Source organism: Maylandia zebra, linkage group LG23, assembly GCF_041146795.1.
Source record: "Maylandia zebra isolate NMK-2024a linkage group LG23, Mzebra_GT3a, whole genome shotgun sequence".
In the NCBI taxonomy this organism is placed as follows: Eukaryota; Metazoa; Chordata; class Actinopteri; order Cichliformes; family Cichlidae; genus Maylandia; species Maylandia zebra.
Window position 1 is genome coordinate 42,680,693 of NC_135188.1, and position 22,630 is coordinate 42,703,322.

At 41.9% G+C, this 22,630-nt stretch overlaps 1 protein-coding gene across 1 annotated transcript in view; it reads left to right on the forward strand.

The window, feature by feature from the left end:
- The window catches only part of ptgfrnb (prostaglandin F2 receptor inhibitor b), a 76,064-nt gene that overhangs the window by 4,238 nt on the left and 49,196 nt on the right, over nt 1-22,630 (forward strand). Inside the window, exons 2-5 of the mRNA XM_004573839.6 lie at nt 4,400-4,512; nt 4,928-5,186; nt 12,824-13,231; nt 18,163-18,573. Coding sequence (XP_004573896.1) covers nt 4,400-4,512; nt 4,928-5,186; nt 12,824-13,231; nt 18,163-18,573 — 1,191 coding nt within the window. The remainder of the gene's footprint in view (nt 1-4,399; nt 4,513-4,927; nt 5,187-12,823; nt 13,232-18,162; nt 18,574-22,630) is intronic.

Sequence of the window (22,630 nt, forward strand, 5' to 3'; positions counted from 1 at the left end):
GTGGGAGCAGACACTGTGGTGTCGAATCTATTGAAAAACAGATTCAACTCGTCGGCTCTATTCTCACCTCCCTCAGCTCCCCTGCTGTTGGTTGGCCTGAATCCAGTGATTCAGTGATTCAGAGAGCTGTGCATAAAGAAGTACCCAAAAAACTGCAATGACTTGAAGCAACATTGTAAGAAAACAAAGAAAAAAAGACTGTGCCAAACTTTCTCCTTAATGAAAACCAGTACTTTAAGTTATTATTTTCTAAAAGCTACTAATTCATGGGATCTTATTTTGTTCATAGCATAGAGTCCCTTTGAAAAAGCTTTTTCTCATGATTGTATAATGTACCCTAAATGCTGTTGTTACTGTGCAGTTCTGCCAGATAACTGATCATGTTTTATGTATTTTGTTTTTATCATGCAGAAGATTTTCAGCCCCAGTTTGGTGACCTTTATGCTTATTTAATGACTCTCAGGTCAGGCCAACAGAAATGTTTATGGTGAAGCTCACTGAAAACCAACCAGTTTGTTTTTTTTATAGTGTTCGTCCATATAAATCATGGGATTTTCTGAAAACTGTGGTGAATCAGAAGTCTGAAATGAGAAGAACACCTATAATACCAGACAGTATCTATTATAGTACTGCCCAAACTATAGATTTAGATTAGCTATCGTACTTATTAATATAGCTAGGTTAAATAATCCCATCAAAGCTTTTGCAATCATCTTTTATTGGAAGAAACTGTTGAACCTGATCGTGACTCAGGGCCCCCAAACCAGTGCTGTTTGTGGTGACTCATTGCAATGTTTCGACACATAGTCATGAATTACAAGGAAAAAAGGAAATTAGAGACTTGGTGTCACAGTCTGATGCCTTATTTTATATAGGAAGGGTTTTTTTCTTTTTCAGATAAGAAAACTCAGCTGGAAGCAGAAAAATCAAACGAGGTCAAAAAAGGGGTACAAGCTTAAATTGTAAAATTGCTGACTCTTGCCACCTGTCTGTTAGCAATAGCATAACTGCCTCTAATGAAGCAGAAATAAAACCTCAGCTATAAGACAGAAGAAACAGGTTTCAGGGTTTTTGCTGATAAGATTGACAGTCAGCATCACCTCAACATAAAAAGCCAACTGAGCGTCCAGATGGTGATCCAGACGTGCTCGCTCATTCCAACACAGTGACGTAAAAATATCCAGACATCCCTTTTTTTACAAAATCGTATCTTGTGGGAATTTTCGGGCTCTGCTGGTTCCAATCTTTTATTTTCACAAGAGACCAAAAGTCATACAGGCTGGAAACTAAGTTTGAACATAAATCTCAACAACGTTTTTCCTCTTGGTGATTAATGGCCCTCATGCTGTTTGACCCTTTTGTGTTAATGTACCTTAAAATTAAAAGGGAAGCAAAGTTTTTGGTTGCATCACGTGATCGTAACTTAGCATTAGCTAAGGAAGTAATTTAAATGGCATGTGGAGGAGATCTGCTTGCTGCTGGCTTCGCCTTGGTGGTGCAGAAAACCTCAGTGAGCCTCAGGTGCTCCTTGTAGTGGATGTTCACTGTTAGCATCACATTGTCATTTGAGACCAAACTGTCAACCATGCATGTCTGATGTGAAGATGGAGACAGATTAAACTGTAGACCACTGTAGACAGACAGTGAACTGGAACAGTAGGTTTCATATGCTTCTTACTTCCATGTTACTTGCAAAGCAGAAAAAAGCCCACACTCAGCAGGCTCACACATGCACTCACACCGCCAGGCCAACTGCCAAAACATAAGAATTGAACCTCTCACAAATATTGATGGCTCATGCAAGCACAGGGCTTTTTCTTGAAGTACTGTGTTTTTTTTCCTGATCCATTTATAGGTTTAAGGGTTTAAAGATAGAAGACATGACTTTTGCTGTAAAAATCCTCCTTTGCTTGCAGACCTCTCAGTATAGAGGTTTTGGTGATGTGTTGATTGGTATATATAGACCTAAAAATACCAAATTAAACTTGGGGTTGCTTTTGAAATTACAATATATGTTGCCAAACAACAGTCTGACCAGGTAGGTCCTGATGACGGCTGAAACGTAATAATTTCTGAGACCTGTTCTGTGAAGTCTATACAGAACTAATTATTAGATTATTTCCCAAACTGTTTGATGATCTGCGTGGTTGTTCTCCTTATTTTTATTAATCTGGCTTCGAACAGAGTGGAAATGCTCCGATTGAAAGGCCATGACATGACTGCTTAAGTTTCTTGGCCTTCAAGAATATTCAATGCACAGACACACTTTGCAGTGCTGCTGTTCTCATAGTACACCTGCTGACAAAACGGATGGTAAAAGCAGTTAATTGGAACCTGACTTCAGCAAACCTGAGTTTAAGAATAAAACGGAGGATGTTAAACAGACACCCGTTGCAAACCTTAGCCTATTGAATTGCCGTTCCTCATTATCAGTCCAATGTTTCCTGTACTGTTTAGTCAGCAGGTATAGACACTCCTCATTGGTTGTCATTGTGTCTTTCTGAATGGAGATAATAGGCTAAGTTCTTCAGATTAAACCAAACAAGAGTCTGATGTTTTAGGTTTTGTTTGATTTGCTTTCCACATCCTGTTCACTTTAGTTTCAGTAGGCGAAAGCGTCAAAACTGCTTGGTTAAGATTAAGAAAAGATCCTGATTATAAATCACGTTTTACAAAGCACACAGAAAGGCTAGCTGTCTCCTTTATAATTTAGATAGCTTCTGGTTTATCAGCGGTTACAATGGAGGATAACTGAATACTGAGCTTGGTAGTAAGTGAAAGCGGGCGCCTACTGATGATGCCTACAGGACTCATTACAGCTGATAAGGGCGTTTCAGTGCGCTGAACTGAGCGCAACAGGGATTGAAGAACTTTTCCTACATAAGGCCTCATAAATTGTATTTTATTGGTATTTTTAATTGTCCCCATAAATTGATTCTCTGCATCTGGATGAAGCGTTTCTAGTGGGAGAAATGTTTCATCAGTCATCAAAGTGACTTCTTCAGTCTGGACTCTTCTGATGAACAGCACTAACTTCCTGGGATGTTCTTACCTGTATGGTACACGATGTTTTTCATGGTGTTTTCACCATCTGTAGAGAAGAAGAACAACACTCAATAGGATTGTGAGCAGGGGCAGACACTACATGTGATAGCTTCAGTAGACATGAGTGGTGTGAAGGTGGCGAGACATCCTCAGTGACGTATCGCACTTGCTTTATGGTGATTACACTTTACTACCATCAGGACGGAGGCACACCTCCTTTGTGAACATCTCGTGCCCTGAGGTCTTTTATAACTTGTAGTATAACTCTGAACAAACCAAGTTGAAATATGATAAGACGTGGGTGTTGTGTTTGAGCCGTCTTTAATGCCTGTAACTGTGATGTCTGTATTGTTGTCGTATTGGTCGTATTTGTCTGACACCTGGCACGAGGCAAAAATGGAATTTCCAAAAGGAGAGTCGACATTAAATTGACACTGTAGTACAAATAGACTAATCTGACTGCATGTTCAGTATCAGCTTTCATATCTGGGTGTCACTTACCAAAAACTACTTACTTTACCATATTATTATTACCCTACATTGAAGATAATGTGCGGATGAGTTTGGTGTGGCTCATTAAAACTAGCTTGATGATGCCGGCATTAATTGGTGTGGACCGCGCCTCACCGACCAGAAAGCACAGTATCGCGTAACTGTACATGTCTCCGTCAGTTCGGCTGTGTTGCTACATGCTCTTACCCAGCTGGAATTCAAGAGTCGAACACTTTGCCGAAGGAGGAATGAAATGCAGATGGTTTGATTTGATACGAGAGGTCTTACAATGTAACCAAACAGCACTAATGATCTGGTACGCAATTGAAGCTAAATTAAAGAGGCGCATATAAGTCTCAGCCTCTCGCTGTTGTTTTCTTCCTTCTCTGAAAGCTGCTGGAGGGCTGTCATAACCAGCGGTTGGTGTTCATGCCAGAGAAAATGATGTGGGTGTGAGCGTGTATAGAAACAAGTGTGTGTGGAGAGAGTGCAATTCAGGTTTCAGCACCGTCATCGTCAATAACGTCAGCACTTCACTCAAGTTCCAACAAGACCTGTGTCTGTGCCTTGGTCTCTGTTTTGTTTGTCTTTAAAAAGGCAACTTCAATTGGTAAAATCTTTCTTCTTTAACTCAGTAGAGTTTGTTAATTGGTTGTCAGACTTGTAGCTTGCTCCCTCTTAAACATTTTTCTTGCCGAATTTATGCGAATACGGCTTATTCTTCATGTAAATTCTATTTTACTTCACATAAGGGTGAATCTTCTTTCATCTTAGAGGTTTTGGATTCCAACTAAGCCTCCAAATATTATTGTTTCCTGTTATAGACTTTTAATCTTTTAAAATGTTTTCTCTGTCCTTCAAGGTGGGTGCTCGGCCCGTGTGGTGACGGTGCCTCCTGGTCCATTAATCCGGGTGGAGGGCCAGCCAGTCTCCATCAGATGTGATGTCAAAGAATACACAGGACCTAGTGAGCAGGTCATTTCCCCAACACACACACACACACACACCCTTGAATTGAAAGAGTTGATCCTCTGGAGAGTATGAATATTTAGTGTATTACTTGTGGCCAATAGATTATTAATTGAACTGCATATTCTGTTTATTTGCAGCTGCTAATAGCACTGTCACTAAGGGTCAGATTTTGTCCTCTGGGTTTCTTGCATATACAGGAAAAAGTGAATGGAAGTATACTTTTAAGGCACTTTGTAATGGAATCAGAGTCTCTTACATTATTGGCTCACAAGCCACTAATGACTGTACTCCCATTAAGCTGAATATTATTTTGGTTGGTGACCCCATTGCTCCGGCCCAGTGTTTCTAATTTACTCCGCCTATATTTATGTGTGTGCATCCACTTAACACTCGGATTGTTTGTATCCCTCCTCTGCAGGATTTTGAATGGAATATGTTAAAGGACGCGAAAGGGCAGAAGACAAAGATAATCTCCTCTTTCGACTCTCGCTACTCCGACCAGACTTACAGCAAGCGCGTGGCGTCCGGCGACATTTCAGTGGTGCGTCTCCAAGACAACGAGGTGGAGCTGAAGATTGCTGAGGTGAAGTTGACGGATGCTGGCTTCTACGAGTGTCAAACACCGAGCACCGACTACGTCATCAGTGGAAATTATATGGCTCAGGTCCAACTCACAGGTATGAAAGTGTGTGTGCGTGCTCACGTGTGCCTTTGTGTGTCTGTGTGTGTGTATTTGCCAATTTTGTCCTTTCAGGATACAAAGCTTCTGATGCAGAGTAGCTGTGTTTTTACTTTGTGTTTGAGGCTATTTGGTTATGCTGGTCCATTTAACAGCTATCCCCCACAACTTACTAATGCTCTGCTGACCATGGATGTGTCCTCTTGCACATGAACACCCCTGCTGGTTTCAGACAATCACTGGTGTATAATTTGGTTTTTGCATAGACACGCGTACCTCGACACAGTGTCACACGCGTGGGGAGCAGATGTCAGGTGGGAGTACTTGGCTTATGTCAAATGAGGACCAGGGAGGCACGGATTTGGATGAAGAATATCAAGGAGGAGAAATGTTTAGTTTCATGGTTTATTCTGCTTATAATGTTTGTAATAGCTGCTGTAACTGTCCTTGACGTGTTCTGGGAGGGGAAGGGCACCTGCTGCCAGACAATATTCATCTTGGAAAAAGATGATGAAAATGCTTTGATGGTTCATACCTATGAAGTTACAGTATATCTGAAGAGCCTTAAAATATTTTTTTTTACCATAGTAAACTTCAAAACAGACTTTATTATATGATATAGTTTTAAAAAAGGATAACAATTGACTTCAGCATAATATAAAATAATGTGTTTTCCCGATACCTGATTTTTAGCACTATGTATGCATTGGTCAACTTTCAGATCTATGAAGTTCAGCTAAGTTATCTATGTTTTCATTTTTAGTTTCCATTTGCATTTAGATGCACGGCCGATTCTCTGATGTGTGATCTGTTTCTACCTGTGCTGATGCTAGCAGGACTAAAGCTGATCAAGCAGCAGTAAATATGTGAAGCAAGGCTGAAGGATACACTCATAAAATGAACAGAATCATAAGAATATAACAGCACGAGCACTGCAAATGCAACTAAAACATGTTGACATCAAATGGTATGTTATTTGAAATCTATATGAAATAATGACACATCTATGTTTTCCTTTTTTTTTTTTTTTTTGTGTATTTATTTAGTTTTTCCACAGTTGTGTAAATCAGTCTGTCTGTGGACTGGTACAGCTGAAAAGCCGACGCAGCCAGTTCCTCTTCGTCGTCTTCTTGGGTTTTTTCTCTGGCACAGTCTTAGCTTCAGTTTCGAGTTCAGCTGGATTGGTAGTTATCGTTTTCTCTCTGTCTTCTGTTTGTTGTAGAGAGTCATGCAGAGACATCTCAGTTGATGTCAGGGAGTCTTCTCCTTCTTCTTCCTTGTCCTGTTCTTTGGTGTCTTTTTCCACCAGAAGCTCAGATTTTCCATTTGCTGTGTTGGAATTTTGTTCATTTTGCTCCTGTGTGATTTTAATGTAGGACACTTTGACTTCTTTCAACTCTTGATAAAGAGTCTCTGCTTTCATGTCATGAAGCTCCTTGTTGGAGCAGAGCTGGGATTTAAGCTCACTGATTTCCATGTTCAGTGTCTCCTGGTCCTGCCTATGTTTATCTTCCTGTTCCTTGAGTTGGTGTTGAGCTTCTTGGAGTGTTCCTATTTGCTCTTGTTGAGTCTTGTATTGGACTTCAAATTGAGCCTCCTTCAGACCTACACAGTCCGTGTGTGAAGCCTCTGTGGTTTGTGTAGAAGAATCCACACACTGCTCTGTGGTAGGGTCGCTGACGTCTTCGTGCAGGACACGAATCATGTCATCCAGCATGACAACTGCTTGGTTGTCCTTTGCTTGAACCTCTGTTTTGCTCGTATCAGGCTTATTATTATCATTAGCCTCCTCCAGTTGCTTCCATCAGCCACGTTGTTTTGGGCTTCTAGAAGAGCCCGAGCATACGCCCGAGTAATCGGTCGTCTGGGTTCTTCAGCCACTCTTTTCTGTTTTTGCCCCCTTTTTTTCTTGCCTTTCACGACCACTTCGGTTTGAACTTGTGCCAGAGGACGTGTTTCAGGATTTGGTGTTTGGGGTTTTTTGAGGTCATTTTCCGATCTTTGCAAAACTGTTATATTTGGGCTCACGACCACTTCCATCTGTGCTTCTGCCATTTTATATGCGTCTGCTTCAGCGTCTGTGTCTGCGTCTCTGTGTCTTCCTTATCTTGGTTTTAACAAACAGGTTGTTTTGTAGTTCTGCCACCAAAGAGTTGCTATCCGGTTGGCTGAATTTCTCCTTCCAATGACAGAATGTGATGACATCACAAGCTTTGTGCCTTTGATGACATCACAGGCTTTGTGCCCACAAATGTACTTTAAAAAAAGTCATTTTATTTTGTAGTATATGTTGAATTAACACTATAAAAGCTACTCGACCAGAATTGCAGTTAAAAAAACAAAACAAACAAAAGCAAAACACAAGTTTTTATAAATGGTTGTTACAAACAAACCTAACCAAAGTAGAAGACGACTGTTTAGTGGAAAAATATTAGACATGCTCACTCATAATAACTGTGTAATAATGTAAACTAAGACATGTCGAAAACATTGATATTTATTCAAACGATCCAATGACCAGCATGTTTTAGTGAATGTCTGTAGGCACTGGGAGCTTGGTGGTTGCCTAGGCGACAATATGTCATCTATGTTTTGTTTTTAATTCAGTTTCACTGGTGAAACTAAGAAACAACAGGCTGTAGAGGGACACGTTAACAGAGCTTTACTAACTCTTACTGTCATATCCAGTGTGGACAAATCTGTATAGATTTATATTAATATATTAATCATTCATTTGAATAACCAAGGATGCAAAATAAATATCACAGGAGAGTTTATGAGACGAGGTCAAGTTCAGAGACACAAGTTTAGCAGAGGTGAAGCCTCGAGGACAGCTGGCAGCTACACCCATGTATGACAGCACCCACCTGTCACAAAGAGCAGCCTTTCCGTGCCTGACTCTGCATAATTGTCAGCATCCAAGCATTTTAAATGAGTCATCATCCTCAGAAATCATCCTTTGCACAGTTGTTATGAAGAGAAAAATAAACTTTAGAGCTGAAAATCAGATATGAACCGTGTTGATTTTTGCTCTAACGTTAAACTTTTTACCAAGAGTGTGTAGGCACAGACTTTTTTGAACAAGTGGCCATTAAAGGAAATGCAGTTAAGCTTGCTTAATTGCAGCTTAAAAGTTCCAGGTTTTTGCCGATGTTATTTTATCTAAAAGCCGGCTATTTCAAACCGACTCTATCCTTTGAAGAGCTAATGGGTCCCTAGATCTTTTGTAGACACACGGTTGAAAGGGATACTCTTTCCATTACTCAGATCATCTACTACATTCACAGTGTGAAGATTTAATTTGAACTACTTCCTGACAAAGAAACATGTATTCAGCATTTTCCTTTGAATTTAATTGGGTTTCTCTTTTTCTAGTTGGCAATTAAAGCTGTACTCTCCGCATTGGTTTAATCTGGTGTTTACCCGTGTCCAACCCATCCTTCTCAGGACAATTCTGTCCTCCAGAAAGGATTTCTTTTTTATAAGTGGTAATTTGAGTAAGATTTTACCTGAGGAGGTTTTAAGAAATGAACTCACAAAGAGCAATGTCTGACAGCAGGTTAGTTAGCTCCATAATGCACCATCATGTTCAGCTGCTCTCTGCTTCCCAGCACGGCTCCCCAGACACCTTGTTAAATTTAGACCTGAATTAACTAGGCAGCGCTGTTTGTGAGCGAGAGATTGTCGTGTATATGTAGAGCATATGTATCAGTGAGCGCTTCGTTTTGCAGCATGTAAAGGACAACATATTTCTGACCGAGACGGTCTTTAACGCAGATGATGAGCTAGATTTATACCATTTGAGTCATATGTGTGCCACATTTCTTACACACACACACACAAACGTGCGCTGCCTCTTTCAGCCCACTGAGGCTGATTGGTTATGTAAGAAACAAGTGAAGTACAGGTCGCTGAGGGTTTGAGAACTCCTTTCAGGCTAATTTTAATTGATAGAGCAAAACGCAGATTATTTGCTCTGCCTTTGTCATCTGCCACAGACAGCACTGCAACACAGCAGCATCAGCAGGCCTGCAGGCTGCTCTGACCTCCACTGCCAGGTCTGACTGGTGTCTGTTGCAGTCCTGTTTATGTCCACGGTTTAAGAATGCCTCAAGGATTCAAATAAGTGCTTTAAATCCTGCAATAAGCACAGTTTTTCCTATGGATAGAATGTTGTTAAACGAACAGAGACATCATGATGCAAATCACCCAAAATCATACAAAGAACCAAAGCACGAGAGGAGGAGTTCTGTTGATGCCGAATCAACAAAGCACCAGCAACACCCATGCATATCTGCTGTATTCGTCACTATCAGCAGCATGTTGTAGCCTGATCGTCATGTTTTAATTTGACAGCCTGGTTTGTGTTGAGCTGATCGATAGATAAAGAGTGACATTTAGACTACAGAGGTCGTATGTCTATGTAGCAGTTCACAGAAAAGACTTTGAGTCTTTTATCCAGCTCGTCTGGAATGGGTCCTGCGATGTTCGAGCGTGCCCGTGTGAGGATATACACCAGGTAGCTGTCCAAAGGATTCACACCAAGCGAGTGGAAGTTATGTCCAGTCTCCTGCATGGCTGCTCAAGAAAATCTCCCGTTGTGTGCAACTGTGAGAGAGGACAACTTACAGGACAACTTTTCTAGACACTGTCAAGAAATATGTAATGAACCTTTAGAAACAATCATCTGAGTGTATTTCATGCACATACAAGCTGAAATGTGATAATTATGATTGAGACTAGAATCCCAAACCTCTGCTATAGATCTATTTTGATTTACTTATGTTATACATGCATGTGTTGGTATGTCCTTCACTTAAATATTCACTTCATATCCTGCTCTCTTCCATCAATACTTGTGCGGACGTATGCCCTGAGTTTAAAATGTGTACAGACTCATACATGACAGGAATTGAAATCAGGCAAAAAAAAGGTACACAAATTCTTCTGAACATGGATAACATCATATTGTTACCTCTCAACAGGTTCTGTCCATTTTCATGTGTTTGCTCACACCTTCCAGTGAACATGTTTATTAGAGGTGGGAAACCTCATGATACGATATTATCACTAGAGATGGACCGATCCGATATTACGTATCGGTATCGGTCCGATACTGACATAAATTACTGGATCGGATATCGGAGAAAAATAAAAAAATGTAATCGATCCATTAAATATCAAAAAAGCACCTCACAAAACTTGCGACATGGCGTAACTCTGCTCATAACCGTAGCACATCGCAGCAGTATGGGTCACGTGATAGAGCGGCTGTGTGTATTTGTAGCCTCGCTAGCAATCCGGCATTTCATCTCCGAGGAAGTTATCCCAGAGAGAAGTAAAGCAAGTGTGTAAGTTCATCTGTGAGTGTTTGTAAAGCATTCCAGCGTTAAGCTTAACAACCGATATATGGAGCGACTGCCTCTTCTCTCCCCCTCCCTCTCCTGCTGCTACATCAATCGAAACTAATCAATGATCAGCTGATCGGCTTTTCTGTCGCGAGTCCGTCTCTCTTGTTTTTTTTTTTTATTGCTCACTTCGGGCCAGAAAGAGGAAACCAGCAGCTGAACAACAGCAGCACGTTTAAGCTTGCAAGAATGATGAACAAAAATCAAATAACCAGGCAGACTAGTATTTATTTTGTAGTTGTTGGTAGCTGTAAGGAGTTGGCTGTCATATTTCTACTCGTGTGACTGAGCCATTAGCCTCCAGCCTTGGGTGGTCTGTCAGTTTGGTTTCATTAATGTAAGTTTGCTCGGCTAACGTTACCTCAGGATGTTGGTGCATGAGAGGAGCCCTCTTCTTCACGGTATTCCCAGAATATTTTAATTTACATAGATGATAACAATATCACGACGCAAAATATTGCAATGCCATGTCAATTTATATCAACGCCAGCGTTAATCGCACAGAGCAGTATTCACGAAGACAGTCAAACCTGCTACAACACTTGTAAGTGCACAGTAGTAATTAATGTTAATGATTTATTCATTGGAAAGCGATCGAATTTTAATAAAGAGCCGGGACATTTTCACTCGCAGGACAATAGACGTTTGAAGCTGCGCTGTGCATCGTTGTCTACACCCGGACGTGTTGATCCGTTGTTTTTAAGTTTGCGTCTGAAGTTGGAGCGAACTTTTTATTCCTAACTGCTTACAAAGCAGTCTTTCCCACAGGATGTAAACGTGGCATTTCTCTAATTCCCATAATGCATAGCCACGTACTTCTCATTCCTGGCCATCTGCCGCTTCTTGGATTCATTTGTAACGCGACTAGAGCTGCCTTCCAAAATACACAGTTCATCATTTATCTAAAGCATTTCAGTGATAAATCTCAGAGTTTGGAGCTACTGTTGCTTTAAAGTGTGAGGAATGGTAATGTGTGCACACAAACATACACAGAGCACAGATTTCTTTCTTTTTTTTTTCTTTTTTTAATATACAAAATTCAAATGACTTGATTGCGATGATAAAACAGAGCCTGTAATTTTTGCTTAGCAGACACGCCAACCCCACCCTGATATTGCCTCTCAGCTTTGTTATTAACCCCCCGTGTCTTCACTGCATCTCAGCATCTGTCTTTTCCCCGCACTCTTCCCGTTGCGAGGAGCAGAGGTAAAAACTTATTTTCATAGCTCTCGCCGTGCATGCATTTAAAAGCAAAGCCATGCTCCCATCAGGAAACCCAGGAGTTATAGGCCTTTCACTTTATTTTAATTTTTTCTCTCCAGCAGTGACTCATCATCCTCCTTCGTGTGTCATAACAAGAAAGGAATGAGCTGTGAAATCTGCTCTGTAAAGACCTTCTGGATGACACGTTTAGTTTCATTTTTAATACGTAAACGAGCCTGAGATGAAAGAGTGGAGGTGAAAGTGGTTGCGTGAGAGTGTTGAGAGTTTACTTGGTTAAGACGGTGACCTTCAGAAGCACTCCTCTGGGCGTGTTGAGGTTTTTTTTGCAGCTTTATCTGCGTCTGTTTGTTTGTCCTTCAACCAATGACCTTGGCACGAGTGTATGCGAAATATTATGTTGGATTACATGAATCACTAGGAGTTTACACTAGCCCTGCTTTTGCCTTTTAGTTTAAGCCAGATGACCTGACAGACGGGCCGCTTTGAGGTGTGGTAAACAAAGGTGTGACACTGAAGTAAGATTAAGATTCTGTCACTCCACCCAATAAATAGATGCTAAATGTCGAATTGTTCATTTTTTATCATATGCACCTGCAAACCGTCTAATATCAGACAACAGGGAAAAGCATTTGCTTGCCTTGAGCTATTATGTCATCGTTTTACCTACAATTTCCAGCTCAAATACGCTGCTTTTTAAACCTGGGAATTAGTTTAAACAGATCCTCGAAGTAAACAAGACCTTTTCGCTCACAGTGACACACAAATAGGCCTCAAGTGATAGACGACGAAGACAAGTGAAGGAAAATGCAGATATGCTGCCGATTAGCTGCCGTATGAGGAATCGTATCTGCTTATGAATCTGTAGGCAAAGGGAAAGATGATTGGTGCACAAAGCTTTCTGGTTTCTGGTTTCTGTTTGTTCTGTCTGGTTGTAGTCCAAGTTTTATTGGGCTGTGTGATTAATTCACTCAAAACGTTTTCTTTTGGTTTGTTTTCCCGTCAGTCATTCCCAACACCCTCAAGGTCTCCCCCAAGACCCCACCCCCAGTCATCTCAGAGGGAAGTGACCTAACTCTCTCCTGCAACGTCACCCGGGAGCTCATCCACCCCACCTACCTGTCTGTCACCTGGTCGGTGAAGAAGGGGACGACGTCAGAGGAGATTTTGACGTTTGGTCCTCAGGGGGATGTGGTCACGGGGTCCAGGTTTGCCCGGCGTTATGCAGAAGGAGGCATCCGATTGGTCCCTGGCAGGAACGGAGTGTTTGAACTGGTGATTTCCAGAATGACGACGTCCGATGAAGGGAATTATGAATGCAACGGGACGGAGTGGACGCACGAAAGTGGAGGAAATTGGATAAAAATCGCGGAGAGTACCAAAGAGATGGGAACTGTTGCAGTTACTCCTACAGGTAAGAGTTTCACTGTTACTTGCACAGCTGATGCTTTGTTTTGGTTAAACTAACTATAGAAAAAAACCCTAAAACATGCTTTTGCCAGACAGATGCATTGCATTTCACTGTAGTGGATGCATGCTGCCCCTAGCTGAGCCTGGTTCTGAAGGAGGTCACTTCCTGTTAAAAGGGAGTTTTTCCTTCCCACTGTTGTCAAGTGCTTGCTCACAGTTGGTGTTTTCTGTCTTATTGGTCTTTTTCTTACATTATAAACTGCCTTGAGGCGACTGTTGTTGTGCTTTGGTGCTGTATAAATAAACAGACTTTGAAATGTGTTATGAAAGATGTCCTGTATCTGTCCTTCTGCCAGTGGAGCTGAATCACTCTGTTAGAGAAGATGCTCTGCTGCCTGTGCAGTAAGTGGTGAAGAGGGCGGTCAGGATTTTACACGATTGTTCGCTGACCTCCTCTCACAGACAGAGATGGCCTTCCTTATTACTTCATTTAGTCTGATTGGCTGATCAGATGGTGCGCGGCATTGTGTTTGTGGGTGGCTCATGTGAGGTGGGCACAAAGGGAGACAGCACAGTTCCCTGTGGAGCTCCAGTGCTGCACAGAGTAATGCACGGGACTGTGGAGATGGTGGATGTGTGTTTACTGACATTTCCTGTAGCTTCTCTCTCTAAACACTCTCGAGGAATCAAAGGAGGCGATCCTCACCGTGCAGCTGTCTGCAGCATGTAGTGTCTCACATTCAGTCTGTATGCAAACTGCAGCAGGTCAAGACTGGTCTCTGCGTCACCTCCGTCACATGTGATGTGAAGGCAATTAGTTAATAACCGTTAAGCTGTGATGGTACAGGAACCAGACGGGACGGTTTCCATAAAACCGATGTGTTCCCCTGTTTCAGGCTGAGGTTGTAAATGTGACTCAGGATCGCTAACAGCTGAACCTCGGGGCTGACGCATTCAGGGCCTGCAGCCTCGCTCTGGTGGATTGTCTCCTAACCCGGCCAAAAGTCACAGAAAAGCCTGGCTGTGCTTCTAAGATGTAAACCACACCCTTCCTCAGACCTTTGAGAGCGTGTCTTCAGCTTCGTCATTGCTGTGTGCCTCTCAGTATTTCCCACTACACTGTTCACGCATCCATCCATCCATACACCCTCACTGCTAATAATACCGACGTTCACACTTCGTGGTTTTCTCTTTTTTGTTTTTCTTACTTTCATAATTTTGTCACATTTAATCATTCCTGGCTTCAGTCTGCATCTCTCTGACTTTGGAGCCAGGCTGTGACAATGTTGGCTCGACTGGGATTGCATAATGTTGAGGAGTGATAGATCAAGTGGACGCTAATTTTAACAGAGAGGTTTATTCATACAGATATGATGCTTATCAATATCAGATGCAAGAGCGAAGGTTTAAAAGATGCAGGTGAGATGGTGCAACTGAAATAAAGGACAGGTTGTGAAGCTGGAGGACGTAGGTTGAATAGTTTGGATGGGACCACAGGGATAGTTGGAGATGGAGGCAGATGATCTTCTGTGGCAGCAGTGAAAACAAGAAGAGGATTAACTAATGAGATACAGTAACATATATTTCTACATGTTTAAAGACTTCAAAATAAGATGTTTCTGGACAACATGCATTTCTTTGTCTCCAGCAGTCCACACACACAGGCAGCTTGTATGCGACCCAGGCATACCGCACTAATGCTCGAGCTTATTGCTGTTGACACAGACTTGTGACTCTGACCTGCGTGGTCTGCTTTAATTCACATTACCGAAAAACTATAGAATCATGCCTAGGGCTGTGCGATATGACCAAAATCTCATATCCCGATATAAGAATTCTATCGTCCAATAACGATATAAATCACAAAAATGTAACATTTTCCGTAAGTTCTGTGAATCTCGGGCAGCTCGTCTTGCGTGAAGTGTTTGTCATGTAGCTGGAGTCGAGTGTTTTAACCGATGCATGAAACGATACATTTTTAGACATAAGTTGTAACAGCCGCCGTTTTCTTTGAGTATTTATTACACGGCGTGCTGCGGGGAAAAGCCCGTTCTAACGTTTGAGTCTAAGGTTTATTTTTTTTAGCACTTGACGGCTCTTTTTTAATTCTTATCCGTAAATACTCTGCATACTCTTTCATGTGATTCAGTTTATTTTGAAAAGTCTCAACAGGATCTTGAGCTTTATTGTGAAAGGTTTATGTGGGAAATAAACAAGCGGACACGCAATGGTTTTACCGTCCTTGTTGCTAACGACAACACATAAAAACAGGCGCTTGTCCGTCTGTAGTGTGGTTATATTAAATATAAGAGAAAGAGAACTTTAAGGAATGAATATAGCCACTACAGTGACCATCAAAACGATGAAAAAATGTTGCTATAAACAGTTTATTTTTGCGACACCACGAAACAAGCGATAGCGTAAAATGAAACGATAGATGTTTTTATATCGTTATCCGATATATATCCTTATATCGAACAGCTGTCGGAGAGTAGCAGTTAATTAAAAGAGGGCCACACAAGTGAACAGTTTATCAGATTTCTTCATGCAGTCTTTAAAGAACCGAACATTAAACTCTGAACACCTTTAAATGGGAACTTGCTTTTCCCGTTGATAAAGTCTGAAATTTATCCAAAGTGCTCCAGTGGCCGGATTGAAGTCTTTGCTCCGGGGACCAATTTTGGCCCCCGGGCCTTATGTTTGACGCCTGTGATATAAACGCATTATGGGGCTTTATACACTGAGCTGTGTGAAGTCTGATCAGGTTTATCAACTAATTATGGGCAACTAATTTTTTTAACAGTCCTCACACCTGTGAGGTGTTTCTGAGGTGAAATGATTGAAGTGAATGATTCTTAACACTAAATCTGCTTACTTATTACTTACTCAACTCTTTCTTTTTCTTTTTTTTTTTTTTTTGTCTCCTTTTTTTCAGCCACAGTGGTTAGTGATTTGCTGCCCGGCCTCAGCTTCGTGCGTTTGTCCTTCCCTTGGACAAAATTTAAATATCTTTTCTGGGATAATTGAAAAGGAAGCTGGCCGGTGGTTATTCAGGCTTCAAAAGATCCTTTGAAAAAAAGCCGAGGGTCATCAGTAGCAGTGCAGTGCGCCGCTTCCACGTGAGTCTGCGCGCACAGGTTCTCTGCACATCCCCAGCAGGGGAGGGATCAGTACATAATCCTCAGATCTGCTTCCTGATTTGGGATAAAAGATATTTAGTATATGCATACTTAATGTGCAGATCTGTGAGCTGCTGTTGGATGTTTAACGGCAGTTCGCAGCAGCGGTCGTCTTGGGACACAATGCTCAGCAAAGTGTAGAGAGGATCCCCACGATTCCCTGTGTGCAAGCAGCTTGCGACAGTGCCCGGAGTGAAATTGGAAGAAAGTCAAGGATGAGAGGGGCGGGGAGGGAGGGGACATGGGAGAGTTCTCCCTCTGTTGTGTGGCTGTCTTCATTTTAAAGGAATCTCCTCCTCTGTGAACCGCTCGTCTTTTCATTCTCTCTGCCTGCCTCGCTCTCTCCCAGGAGGTTCACGACCCTCATTGGCTGACCATAGAGGCCCCTATGTGCACAGACACACACTCAGACACACACACTTTCTCTGTCTGTCTCTCACGCTCATCGGTGTGGTTGCTCTGGTCACCATATCTTATATCTTTCCAGGTTACCATATCCTCTTAAGGGGTTTGTAATGAAACCAGTGATGAGCAGTGCACACACACGCACACAGACACACAAACAGGTCTCGGTCTCAGGTCCATTGTGTCCCAGTCTCTTTATATTGACTTACTGACTTGAGTAAAGAGGATGAGAAAAGTCAAACAGAGTGAGCTTTGTCTCTTTTGTCCGTTTCCAGACACCATACAGACTTTTTTCTCTCCCCCATACTGCTGTTTATGTTGTCACTGGAGATGATATTTACAAGCCCGATCCAATCTTTGGGTTTAAAGATACATTTTTTTTAGAAAAAGGAGAAGTAGGCTGACAGCCATTTGTAATTGGCTAAACCCCCCCCCCCCTTTTTTTTTTTTTTTTTTTTAAATTAGTAAAGAGACCTGCAGGAAGGTTTCTTGAGCACCTCTGCGTAACAATGCTGTAGGAGCAATCGCATACACCCATGCACTGCTCTAAATGTTTTTTTGTTATCTCATGACTGATATGACGAGGATGTACAGACTGTGCTGTTACATCCCGTTTTATCCCGAACTATAATAGCACTTCCCGCTTTCGGTAAGATTAGAATCAGCCAGTTGGCCAATTTGCTTATTCATATATCTGTCGTGCTAAATGAGTCACAGGTGTAGTGTTTTTGGCTTTGAATGGGACTTTGTGCTTACGTGTGCTGTCACCGCCCAGCTGGTTTGTGTACATAAAGGAAGTGTTTCCCACAGTTTGATTGGTGGGCATGCAGGCATGGGCACCTTGTTTACTTAAAGGAATAATACTATGCATACTCTTTAAAGAAATAACTGCGCATTAATTAGCTGCCTCTGCTGCGAGTTGCCCCGGCTCACATTACCACCTTGACGTGCAGTTGCAGACGGTTGTTCTGCCCTGCAGCATCGGCGAGCTCAGTGTAGTGACACATGAAAGCCGATCTTCACAAATTAGTCATCCAGCTGTTGGAGGAAAACTAGTCGATCAATCGCATCGTTGATCTATGAAAAAACAAGGCTACCTGAGTAGATGTGTAGATGTAGGAAACACCTCATTTGACAGAATCTGTGCCTTTTCCTGTTTTCTCTGACTAATTGTTAACATGAAAATGCTCATTATGCTTCAGTACATGAAGTCTCAATTCATAAAAAGAGTCATGAGATGTGTTTTTTGGTGGGTTGGGTCAGTGCGAGGACAGAGACTTGAAGCATTTTATTGTCTTCATGCAGTGTTTTCTTAGGATTCATTGACTGATGCCATGTCTGTCCTCTCAAGGTCGTTCCCTCAACGTGAAGGCCTCACCCTCCTCCTCTCCCTCCTCCACCTCTCTCGTCCTCTCTCCTGGCAACTCTCTGACCCTGATGTGCGGCGTCACCGCCGACAACCTGCCCGCCCTCTCCCTGGAAGTGTCCTGGCTGGCCGACGGCCGTGAAATCATCACCATGGATCGCAGCGGGGTGGTGATCTCAAACACATCCTCCAGCGGAGCGCAAGGAAAAAAGGGGGAGGCGAGCCTGGAGCGAACAGAAACCGGCGACTACAGGTTGGGGGTGAGGGGGGTGACCATTGAAAATGGAGGAAACTACACCTGCCGCATCAGAGCGTTCATCAATATAGAAGGACGGAGGTGGTACATGACAGCGGAGAAGACATCCAACCCTGTGACTGTGAAGGTCTCTGAGATCCGTGAGTGTTTTCCACAGTGTTCTTCTTCTTTGTTGCCACACTATGTCTCATCTCGTATAATGTTTCAAATGAATGAGTTGAGCTTAAAGGACCAAATCAGTAATGAGAAGAAAACATTAAATAATCTTTTTAGAGTGGTCCTATTGTGGTTTCCATTATTGTTACACTGCAGAAATATTTGTGCTTGTCCATAAAAAGCTCTCGGGTACCAAGTGCTTTTCTATTCTCGGCTCTGTGTGATGTCAGAGAGTGTGTATCATCTCCAGCACATGGGTCTGTCCTTGAGTGGAGAAGCCCCACCTACCTTCTGTTTGCCAAGGTCAGCCAATCAGAAGAATGTTTGCAAAAAGCAGGAGAGCGAGGGACGAATAAAGACAAATCATTTTTTTAGTGTAACTCATGCAAACACTGTTAGAGATGAAAGGTAAAAATATTGAAATGAACATAGGTCTTATTTAAGTTCCTCAAGTAATTTAATTTATTTGTAATAACAGCCTCTTTACTGGGAAGACTGGGACTTCTTTCTGCTTGTAGCATTGTGTGCGCCTGGGATCAGGATTTCTTTCCAGCACATTGGTTTAGAGAAGAAAAAGGTGAAACGCCCCGTTCTGCTCTGCTGTGAGTAAAGCTGGGAAATGCCACCCTGATGTGCTGCTAAAACAATCAGCAATTTATTAGTTATTTTAAACGTTTCACTGTCTAAATCCTCTTCTCGTTGAGTGATCTTGTTGGCTGTTTTTTTAATTACAGCTTCAGTTCCTATGATGGATTTGAATTGCTTTTGGACGTGTTCTGAGCTATGATGCTTTGTTTTTTTTAGTAAACAGTTTAAATTGTGACACAGCAGATGTGGGGCTCTGTCTGTTGGCTTATTGATTTTTGCATAAAACCAATAATGACTGTCTCTTTCTCAATTTTCACCTTATCAGCAAACTTTAAATGTTCCTACTCTCGACAAACGCACTCTCAGGAAGGTGTGTGTGCATCTCCTTGGCTGTGGTTGGCTAATTTTTCTTAAAGGAGTAGTTGGGGGAAGTAACAGTAAGAAGCCATGTGCACGTTTCTCATGTATGATTTCATGAGGTGTGGATGTGTAACAGTGCTGCTAGAGATGAATCTTGAGTCTTAAGGGGGGTAGCTCTTTAATCCCCTCATCAGCCTGTCGACTCCTGCTGCGAAGAGGATTGATTAGTCATGCCTGTCCTGCTCCGTGTACCCCTGGGTATTCTGTTAGTGTGCCTGGGTACATGTGCACGATGCTCTGATCCTGCTTCTAAAGAGCAGTGATGTCAAACACAGTTGACACAGCAATCAATTACTGGCGTGGTGGGTGGTCTCTCTGTCTATCCGTCTTTCCCTTCTCTATTTCCATCCTGCTCTCGCTGTGTTTGAATTTCACTTCATGTTGTATTTAGATATAGCTGGCATGCTGGGAAGGTTATCTGTGTCATGCAGTTAGTCATGGAATTGGTTTCTTTGTTTCATCCTTAATATACATAGCTGAAGTCATGGTAAGTGTATATATACATATCAGTAAATAATAATAAAAACTCATCTTACGCTCAGAAGCTCTTAAAATGAGGTGAATAAATCTTCAGTGGAACTACAAACATGACATATGACACTTTTATTTATTTATTTAACAAAAATTAAGCCAAAATGCAGAAGCAAATCAAAATGTAGAAGCAAATCAAAATGCAGAAGCCAAAGTGCAGAAGGATGTACTGTAGTACGCACACCATTACTACAGTTTGCAGCTCTGGAGAATTCAGGTTTGTTTTAACAAAGTGCCAAGAAGGAAAGAAGTCATCAGTGATCTTAGAGAAGCATCATAATAAAAGGTTATAAGGAAATTTCCAAACAATCCAAAGTTCATCCTTCTACTGGTCGATGCTTCCGGGAGTGGACGTCCCATCAAATTCGCCCCAAAGATCGTGCAATACTCACGGAAACAGTTCCACAGCTTCTTCTCTCTCAAAAGAACATGACAGCATTACTACCAGTTTATAAAGCTGCATCTGAACAAACCACAAGAATTTTGGAATAATGTTCTTTGGATGGACGAGACCAAAGTGTAGGTGTTTGGCCATGATGCACAGCACCACATTTGGTGCACACAGGTCCACACTGGACCCGTGCACCTCGAAGTCATCGACTTGACCATGAACTGCTAGAATACCAAAATATTCTAGGTTCAAATGTGAGGCCATCTGTCTGACAGCTAAAGCACAGCAGAAAACCTGTAACAGAATGGCTTAAAATCAAAAGAATGAAGGTGTTGTAATGGTCCAGTCAATGTCCAGACTGATAGGTCGCTGACACTGATGTTCTGCTCTCAAGGTGGAGGGACCTTGAGAGCAGAACATCGTCAGTCAGAACTGAAACAGCAGGGGGCCTGCACATTCTACACCATGTTTGAGATTGTTTTTTCTTTTTTTGACTTTATCAACTAGGGATTGAAGGTGACTTTTGACTTTTTTCTTTTTCTTTTTTTCTTTTTTTTTAATTAAAAGCCGCAAAGGCCGTCTTTCAAGGGCAGATGCAGGTTTTACCACTAAAAGTCTGTTTGGTGCAGACTTGGGTGGTCCAGGCAGAACCAACCTGGAAAATTTTACATAATCAATGGGAAAAGCGAATGAGGGTTTATGCATGTTGTACTTCTTCTAAATTGATCTTGTTGACCCAAATAGTCTTTCCTGCAAGGTCAACCACTCAGAATTTTATAAAAGCAAGACACAACAACAGTGTCATGCAGGAAACAGAATTACTGTTTTGATAATGGATCAAAGCCAACAACAGAATTTAGAATAAAATTAAATAAAATTAACTTCCCATCCATAATATTTGGTGCTGACTTTTTTTTTCTAAATACTGTCTAATAGGGGCTTTGTTGTGTAGTGGTTAACATTTGCGTTTAAGAAATCCGCAGTTTGACTCCAGTAGGAGACACCAACCAACCTCAAGTAGGGTTCAAGGTTTGGGGGTAAGAAGCAATGGGCGCGTCAGGAAGATGTAAAATCTTTGCCTCTTGGGAACTGAGGGATCAGCCAAAAGAAAGTTTAGTGTATTAACATCTACACCAATGGCTAAATCTTTGGTTTGTTAACCAAGCCATCCTGCTCTATTGTGGCGTCTCCGGTATTCAATACTGATGTAAAAGTCCTGTTATAACTGATCATAAGAACAGCTGAATTTCTCACAAATTCCCCAAATCCCAGATCTCAATGAAAGAAACGGACTATAATGAATAAATAAAAATTTGTTACATAAGCGCTCTTATTTCATCTACTGTACTATATTTAATGGTTTGGGGAATTCCCAGGAAGTGCTTTGGCAGATCGACTGGCTAAAAGTTTGAAAAGCCCAAGTGTTGGTTTATTTCAGGAATAAGGCAATTAGTCTTTTTGTCCCCATTTCGTTTTCGGAGAGCATAAAAGCATAAAACCCTTAATGATATTCATGGAGTCCAGTTTGCTTTGGTGCTTCTTGGCTGTAATATTGTCAGCAAGGATCAAAAGCACCTCGTAGTCCCATAATCCCTCTACGGAGTTTGGGGGACGTGGTTGCCAGAAAATACTTACATCAAAAGGAAATCGGAAACATTTCAGCATTTACTGGACGTTCAACTAACAAGTTAATAACCCATAAATCCCTGAACATTGCGATGGATTTGCCACAAGAGGTTCATGCTGTTGCTGGATTCTTCAGTCTACTTGCCCGATTTGTAGACACAGCTCCAAATCAGAACAACGGTCCCCTCAAGGTGCTTTATACTGTAAGGAAAAGGCCCTACAATAATGGAGGGAAAACCCCCAACAATCAGACGACCCCCTATGAGCAAGCACTTGGTGACAGTGGGAAGGGAAAACTCCCTTTTAACAGGAAGAAACGTCCAGCAGAACCAGGCTCAGGGAGGGGCGGGGCCATCTGCTGCGACTGGTTGGAGATGACGGGAGGGAGACGTGACAAAAGACACACTGTGAAAGAGAGCCAGAGATTAATAATTACTAATGAATGCAAAGAGAGTGAAAAGAAGTAGTCAGCTAGTGCTCCATGG